Source organism: Lolium rigidum, chromosome 1 (assembly GCF_022539505.1).
Source record: "Lolium rigidum isolate FL_2022 chromosome 1, APGP_CSIRO_Lrig_0.1, whole genome shotgun sequence".
NCBI lineage: Eukaryota > Viridiplantae > Streptophyta > Magnoliopsida > Poales > Poaceae > Lolium > Lolium rigidum.
The window spans coordinates 309168299-309177182 of NC_061508.1; the positions used below are offsets into that span (position 1 = coordinate 309168299).

Here is an 8884-nt window from a genome sequence, read left to right on the forward strand (position 1 = left end):
GCAAGACGAATCACGGTCACGAGGCCGGATCTTCTGGCGCAACTAAGGAGAAGACCCCGCGAAACCGCCGGTACGTTAATGTGGAGCTCTCGCACCGGCAGTTCGAGAAGAGCCGGCCGATTCCTCGGCGGGATGCGGGCTTGGCGAGCGGCGAATGAAATTTGAACTCACGTCGTGTCCTAGTGCCTCTGGTGCCGCACGAGGGGCGCCAACGCCAATACGAGATCCGCCAATGTTGCTTCATCATGCCACCAGATCTACGTGAAGATCCAGTGTTCGCCCTTGATTCCTATAACTAGTCCACCTTCCGGAGCTGGGACTTCAACCCGCGCTACCATGCCGGTTATCTCGGTGACGCCAACTTCACCAGGAGCGCGACCTCAACGGCGACGAGGTGCACGAGGATGACGAGGTCGTAGTCCTCGATGCCCCAAAGCTAACTAAAACAGACATATACGTCCTGGCTCAAACAAACGTAGACAGAAGCTTTCCGTATCTATTTTACGTTGGGCCGCTAAAAATACCCTAAAAACTCCAAGATTCAAACACCAACAAGAATAACATCCGGGGCTTGTTTGGTTCGTCACAAAGTCTTTTCTCGCGTAGGAGAAACAAAAACGGTTCGTTTGGTTGTCCACGGGAGAAATATTCCCTGCATCGCATGAATTTTAAAGCAGCCAAAAAGTTGGTCCAAAAAAATTTGTCGAGCGTTTTTCCGGGGCCAGGCCGTGGCTAGCGCAAAAGTGGGCATTGGTGGATAGAGGCGTGCGGGTATCTTTATGTTACATTGGCACTAATCTGCATTATTTTAATCCTCCTCAATTTATAAAATAGAGGGTCGATTTGAAATATGATGAACACGAAAAAAATGCATATTGATGTTACGAATCAATTCCGATGAACGGTTTTTGGTTTCGTGGCCTATGTGTATGAAAATTCCGTGTCCCGTTTGAAGCTTTTTTGGCCGAATTTAGTCAAATTGTTCGTAACCATTTGCGTGTTTCAAAATTTCTTTCGAGCTAGTACCTTCATCTCACTGTCGCGCATAACTTTTATATTCATAGTTCTCCATTTTGACATTCGTATATGAGTAGATGTGTGTTTTCGAAGTATACTGTACGTTGTTGTGTTGTTGTAGATCTACTCGTTTACGAATGTTGAAACCGAGAATTTTGAACACGAAAGTTGTGTGAAATGGTGAGCTGAAGCTACTCCCCAAAAGAATTTTGAAATGGTCGACCGTGTGGGAAATTTTGACTAAGCTCATCCACAAATGGCTCAAAAGGAAACACGAAATCGAGTTTGAAATACTCGACGAAACGACGAACCGATGATGGGAATGGAATCACAACATCGAGGCTCATCTTTTGCATGTAAACTTGATCACGAATTGATGAATGGTTAGACAAATTAGAGGTGATTACAATTGAACTAGTTTAGGTAACCACAATCTTTCTTAACCAGTACAACCAAATGAACTGCTTCTTATTTCTCCACTTGAACCCAAATAAAATTATTGGCATCCAAACATAATGACAAAGTTAGCCCAAGACTTTTTTTCCCCTATACTGTAACTTTTAGACTAAATTGCATGAGAGGAGAAGAAATGCGAAAAACATGTCAGCAAGCAATAAGGTCCCTATAAAACTAGTTCTAGTCAAGTGCTTAGTGACATGGCTACACACTCTCTCCCTTCGCATGGTGCCAAGCGGAAAACTCTTCGAACTAGCCACAATAAGAGTATTATAGGTAGTATCATGTATGCCATGTAGAAAAAAAAATTATGTGGTACATCAATTAATAAGAAGAGATGACTAGTATCATATGTAGATACCGTATCATAGCCCGTAAAACTAAAAAAAATAGTGACAAATACATCATGTACGCATGTTTGCATTGAGATTCTATAAAACATTAAATATAATAAAACTATGATACTAATTCATGATACTGTACGTTGTAAGTATTGTATCATAAATTAATATCTATGTATGATAATTCATGATATTTCTCATTGTGACTGGTTTCATGCTCACGTGGGCATTGCCAGCGCCACGTTTGCTTCATCAGATTAACTTTCGGTGGAAAGCAACAAACTTGGATGAGTAGCAGCGGTTCTCCCAAGGCGCCATTATTTCATTTGTTTGTAGGTGTACGTACAGGGTTTCCGAGGACGGGAAATCGGCCATGGAGTCCTTGACCAGCGCAGGCGCCGAGCGAGCGGCATCCACCGATCAGCCGCGGCCGCACGTCGTGCTGCTCGCCAGCCCCGGCGCCGGCCACCTCATCCCGCTGGCGGAGCTGGCGCGGCGGCTCGTCGAGCACCACGGCTTCGCAGCCACCCTGGTCACCTTCGCCGACCTGACCTCCTCCCCGGAAGCCCAATCCGGCGTCCCTGCCTCCGTCGCCACCGCCTCTCTCCCGTCCGTCCCGCTCCACGACCTCGCCGCCGACACGCCCATGGAGACTGTCCTCTTCGAGCTCGTCCGCCGCTCCCTCCCGCACCTGCGCGCCCTCCTCCGCTCCGCCGCGCACCTCGCGGCCCTGGTGCCGGACTTCTTCTGCTCCGCGGCGCTTCCCCTCGCCGCCGAGCTCGGCGTCCCGTCGTACGTGTTCATCCCCAGCAACCTCACCGCGCTCGCCATCATGCGCCGCATCGTGGAGCTCCACGACGGCGTGCCCCCCGGTGAGCACCACGACCTCCCCGACCCTCTCGAGCTCCCCGGGGGCGTGTCGCTGCGCCACGCCGACCTGCCGTGCGGGTTCCAGAGCAGCAAGGAGCCGGTGTACGCGCACCTCATCGAGGAGGGCCGGCGTTACCGCCATGCTGACGGCGTCCTGGTGAACACGTTCTACGAGATAGAGCCCGCAGCGGTCGAAGAGTTCAGGCAGGCGGCAGGGGAAGGCGCGTTCCCGCCGGTATTCCCCGTGGGGCCGTTCGTCCGGTCAGGCGCCGCCGAGGCCGGCGACTCCGCCTGCTTAGAGTGGCTGGACCGCCAGCCAACCGGATCCGTGGTGTACGTCTCCTTCGGGAGCGGCGGCTCCCTCTCCGTGGAGCAGACGGCCGAGCTCGCGGCCGGGCTGGAGGCGAGCGGCTACAGGTTCCTCTGGGTGGTGCGCATGCCGAGCATGGAAGGCGAGGGGGAGCACGGACGTGGCAAGGACAACCCGCTGGCGTGGCTCCCCGAGGGCTTCTTGGAGAGGACGAGGGGCAAGGGCCTCGCCGTGGCGGCGTGGGCGCCTCAGGTGCGCGTGCTGTCGCACCCGGCGACGGCGGCCTTCGTGTCGCACTGCGGCTGGAACTCCACGCTGGAGAGCGTGTCGTGCGGCGTGCCCATGGTCTCCTGGCCGCTGTACGCGGAGCAGAGGTTGAATGCCGTGGTGCTGGAGGGCAGCGTCGGGATGGCCCTCCCTGTGCGTCCGCGCGCGCGGGACGTCGACAGCGACGGCGGGGTGGTGTTGCGCGGCGAGATCGCTGACGCCCTGAGGGAGCTCATGGAAGGGCCGGTGAAAGGACGGGCCGTGCGGCGGCAGGCCGGGGACATGCAGCTGGCGGCGGCGCACGCGTGGGCGCCGGAGGGGTCGTCGCGCCGGGCGCTGGAGGAAGTCGCCGTCGCGTGGAAGGCGTGGCGCGGCTGGCGAGGGGAAGCAGTAACGGACATGTCCGCGAGCGGCAACCGGCGGTGATGATCGGATCCTGATGGACGTGCGTCCAAAGTTTGCGTGGATCATCCTAGTTTGTTGGTATACTAGCAGCGTGGCAATGGGTCAATAAGTGATAAAAATTTCTTGCCAAAAATTAAATAAGCAGATTCCGAGTTATGGATAGCCTGCCGCATCTTTTGTTGAGAGTCAGCGACAGATGACAACCTCGCTCGGGGGTGTCTTTTTCTCGCCTGATGACACTCAACCAAACCTCTGCCAACCGATCGATATGATCCTCGATGAAATGATCCATGCGATTTGCACGGCATTTTTTTTTATCACACCTGGTGACACCGATTTAGAGGTAGGCGTTTTTAGAGTAACTCCAGCCGTGACGGCACGTTTCTTCGTGCCGTGTTTGGCTCCAGTCGAGTCGAGTCCCTCAAACGTGGCTCCAAACTTGTTCGTGTGTTAATAAAGCATTGGACCCGCCATTTCCCGTCTCGCTTCTCGCTCTGTCCAGTGTTTTCAAAGCGTCCCCTGTTAAGCGGGGACGAGCTTGGGACGCCGGACAACATATAGGACCGCGCCGGACGGAAAAGCCTTTGGAGCGCGCTACTAGGGACAATAAAATGTCCGACGGACCCAAAAAAAAAACCTTTAAAAACGTTTTGAGGGACGCGACTGGAGTGGGGGACGTGTTTTGTTCGTGCCGCGTTTGGGGGACGTCGCTCCCCAGCCGCGTCCCCCAAACGCCGCCCCCAATCAGAAATTTAAATAGATGCATTCAAAAGAGATCGTTCCCGCCGATTCGTCGCGATCGAGTAGCGGCGATCGATCAAAGCACCGGGCGCGCGATCATATTAGCTGCACCGGTGGTGCATGCAAATTAGAAGAGGGGAAGGGGTTGGTCGACGCGCGTCGTGTCCTCGAGTCGACGCAGCCCGTCGAGCACGACGACCTCGTCGCGATCCGCCCGTTCCTCGTGCATGGTGCGTCTCGCTCCGTCGCCGACGCGGAGGCCGACGCAGTGTAGCAAGAGAAGACGCGTCGGCCTGCTTCTTGCCGCGCCGCCGCCGCCGCCGATGCCGCCGCCGGCCGCCGTGGCCGCCGCGTCCGCCGCCGCCATTTTGGCTTCGATGTCGTCGAGGATCCGGCCTTTGAAGAAGTTGTGCGCCGCTCGCGTCCGGGAGACATTCCTCTCGTCGACGTCCTCGCGCAGGGACATGTCGTCCCCGCGTTTCTTGAGCTCCAGCCTTCTCCTCTTGCCTCTTGAGCAGCTCGGCCCACCTTTGGTCGGCCTTCTTGTCGCGGGAGATAAAGGTCGAGGAGACGTCGGCGAGGCATTTCGTGATCGACGCTCGCGTCTTCTCGGACGACGCAGCTGCCGGCCAAGGCGGCCTTGGCAGCCTTGTTGCCAGTAGGACGCCCTGTCGAAGTTGCCAGCGGCGCGTCCAGATCAATGGCGTCCTTCCCCTTGGACAGCGACAAGCGCGTCAGCCGCCATTTCTCATTCATTTTGAGCTTTCTGGTAGTCGCTGTTGATGAGCTTGCGCTCATCGAACTCGGCCTTGATCCTCGCCCAATACTTCCCGCCTTTTTGGTTGGCGCCGATGATGGAGTCATGGCTCACCGTCGCCCACGACTCGCACGTACAAAGATCTTCCAGAGGCGTCCACTTCGGGCCTCGTGTGCCCGACGCCTTCTTCTTCTTCTTCTTCTTCTTCTTCGTCCTCACGCCGTCCGCGTCTACCTCCACGAGATCATCGTCACCGGCACCCTCGCTCGTCCTCTTCGTCGCCGCCCTCTTCGTCCTCATCATCGTCCTCCTCGTCGTCCTCCACCCCTCCTCTTCCTCGTCGTCCTCCTCCTCAACCTCGTCGTCCTCCTCGAGCACCGGCGCCGTCGTATTCGAGCGGACCCCCGCGGCCGGTGAAAGGGTCGCCGTCCGGACCGGGTCCCGCTCGCGCTGCTCGTACGCCGGGGAGTAGAGGTTGTTGGGGTTGAAGCCGCCGTGCGGCAGCCGCATCCCGGTAGTGCGGCGACAAGTTAGGCGTCACGCACCCGGGAGTGGCGGAGGGGCCGTCGTTGTAGAAGGCGGCTTGCGACGGAGAGATCACTCCGGGAACGTACACCGGCATGGACGTACTCCATGGGCTCGCGTTGGTGGCGGCGATACACCCGGCCATTACGTGCCGGTGCCGGCGCGCCGCCCGAGCCTTCTTCTCCGGCTCCACCGCCCTCCGTCCTTTCCGCTCCGCCGTCGATAGCTTCCGGCGCAGTGCAATCTTGCTGCCATTGATCTTCGGTCATTCCTTCGGGCTTCTTCTTCGCAGCCGGCGCCTTCCGCGGCTTCGCGAACGGCGCTTTCGCCCCTATCGTCGCATTGCCCGGCGGCTTCTGGCCGCTTTCTTCGCCATCTTTTGGGGGTTGTCGGCGGCGCCATGGAACGGGGAGAGGGTAGCGGCGGCGGGTGGACGGCGGGAGGGAGAAAGAAATCGGCGGGATAGGAGAAATGAATCGGCGGCGGGATATGTTTTGGGAGGCCCGTGCGCGGCGGTATAGGCGCGATTTGGCGGGAGCGGCGGGATTTGGCGGGAGTGTGAGACGAATTTTCCCCGTGCCGCCGACGGGTCGGCCCCGCGTCGGTTGGCCTCGCTGTTGTGTCCGGCGTCCCCGGAGCGTCCCCCGTGGGACGGGGACGGGCTCGGGCGCCGGACACCGTATCGGACCGCGCCGGACAAAAATGGGCTTTGGGGGACGCGGCTGGAACTCTTTTTTTGTCCGGCGCGCCCCAAATCCCTTTGGGGGACGGTTTGGGGGACGCGACTGGAGATGCTCTTATTATCTTAACCGGTGATTCGCATGGGATATATGATGCTGGACCCCAACTTAGATATTTTTATGAGCGTCACTATTCCATACAATCTCTATTGAATGCATGCATGTCAAAAATTGATTGTTTGGATGTATAGAATTGGGGCTGGGAATTAGAAAATCGAAAATTGTGCCTTTAATTTGGTTGTTTGGGTGCGTGTGGAATTTGGGCATGGAAACTGAGGCCAATTCCGAGCTCCGTTTCGTTGTGTGGAAAACAGCAGCCCGGGGAATCTTCCCACGGAATCTCCTTAGAATCTCATCTGCCCGCGCGTACCGCTTCGTCTAGGAAACAGAACAGACCCTTCCCCTCGCTCGGGAGGAACCAGCAGCCGCCGCACTAGTGGGCTTCTCCCTGCCCTAGTGCCCTCCTCTCTCTTCCCACCCCCTGCAATCCTCTTACTCTCCAGGTCGTCCTCCGTGGTCATCTCGTCGGGCGCCCCTAACCCTAGATCGGTCGGCGCGGCGGGAGGTGAACGACGCGGGAGGGGAACAACAGACTCTTCCTGGACCTCCCCAAGCCGGCCTCTTCCATGGCCTTTCCTCTCTCTCTCTCTCTCTTGTATCTGTGCAGCTGCGCGTTGGGATTTTTGAAAAGATCTCAAGACAAGGGAGCTGGGCAAGTAAAAAGAATCCGTTGACACATACTACCTCCATACCGGATTAATGGACAATTACGCATTTTGAGAAACAAGTTTAACAATAAATTTGGTCAACAAAATATAAGATATATGCCACAAAAGTTATACCGTTGGATATAATTTCTGTGATATATATAACGTTTTCAATAATATAATTTCTGTGATATATATCTTATATTTTATTGACCAAATTAGTAGTCAAACTTGTTTCTCGAAGTGCGTAATTGCCCATTAATCCGGTATGGAGGTAGTACTCAATCCTTCTAGAGTCTCTAAGTCTCGTGCTGCTTCCGTTCCGACCAATGTTTTAAATAGCCGGCTACAGGCTATAGCCGCGGCCTTCCAAAACAGCTATAGCTCGGCTATAGCCGACTATTTAAGAACTTTGACACTTTTTGGTAGCTAATGCAGTTAGCCGCACCATACGGAAAAACCTATAGCGGGCTATAGCTCGGCTATAGCCGGCTTTAAACTATGGTTCCAACAACGACACTCAAGACTCAAGGGGCGCTTGAATCGGCAATTCTGGTCCGTTCTTTTTCCTCCCCTGCTCGATCGATGCAACTTGTGCATGTGAACAGTGGCGGATCCAGAAAAATATGTGAGTGGGGCAAATCAAGTGAGTGGGGGTATTTCTTGTATAAATTTGCAAAATCTAAACAAATTTCAGTCAAATATGAGCAAGCATTAAAGGAATTTGAAATTTTGAGTGGGGGCGCATTCGAACCTGGAGGTTACAACTTAGAGCAACTCCAATAGTGTAGCCAGCCTGCTGGCTATCACTCAAGTGCAATGTCATCTATAGCCAACTTAGAGCAAATATATACAATAGTAAGCTATAAAAATATTGTACATTATCAATGTATGACCCACCTTTCAGTCTCACAAAGTGTCTAGGAGCACGTACTAGAGCTGGCTCTTGCATAAGAGCTCACTCTCCTTCTCTCTCCTCCAACTAAGCAATAATATACTATTTTAATCTTTATAGCTAGCTGACTAAGACTTACTATTCTTGCTCTTACAAGGGCATCAGTAAGAAAACCAAGACCCTCGCGGCAAGCGGGCCCCCCTAGATAGTGGTGGCGTAGCGGTGGTCGTTGGAGGTTGGCACGGGAGCTGGGTGGCGGTTGGCCACTGCGACTCGGAGGCTCACGCGCACAGCTCGTGACGCCCCCACCGTGGAGTCTGGGGGCTGCATGCGGGCATGATGGCTAGGAGGGTCGTGGAGGCCGCTGGCGCTGCGCAGTGCGGAAGTTTGGACGCTCACGTGCGTCTTGTTCTAATCGCCCGCGGGGGGTGTGTCGGCCAGTGGCCCCTCTCCGGCTACTGCGTTTTCGGTAGCCGACAGTGGGGGTGTTGCGGCAGGGAGTTTGTGAAGGTGGCTGCTGAGTGTGAGTTGAGGCAAGCAGGAGGTGCAGCCCGCTGTGAGGTGGAGATGCTTGGTCGGCGCCAATTATTTCGAGTTTGGTCGGCGGAAAGCTAGGAGTGTGGCCTCGGGGTCGGCGTGAAAGTCGGAGCAGCGACTCCTTTGTCTCTAGGGTGTTGTGCTTGGTCGCTTGGGAGGCAATCCGATGATCTGTTTGGAACGTGGTCTCGGGGCCAGTGTTGAAGGCGAAGCAGCGCCTACCTGTGGTGTGGGTTCCGGTTGCTTGGGTGGCGGAACCTTCGATCAGTTTGGGGCGCGACCTTCGTGTGGTGGTTGGTGGCACCGGTGGAGGCTT

General features: G+C 55.4%; 1 protein-coding gene across 1 annotated transcript; it reads left to right on the forward strand.

The window, feature by feature from the left end:
• The first annotated feature begins 2187 nt into the window (after positions 1 to 2187).
• On the forward strand, positions 2188 to 3687 carry LOC124661384 (UDP-glycosyltransferase 72B1-like). Its single transcript, XM_047199244.1, has one exon. It carries the CDS (start codon positions 2188 to 2190, stop codon positions 3685 to 3687), a length of 1500 nt encoding a protein of 499 aa, XP_047055200.1.
• Positions 3688 to 8884: the final 5197 nt, after the last annotated feature.

Excerpts from the sequence above, each read along its gene's own strand:
- LOC124661384 (XM_047199244.1), top strand. The coding sequence starts at position 2,188 with ATGGAGTCCTTGACCAGCGCAGGCGCCGAGCGAGCGGCATCCACCGAT.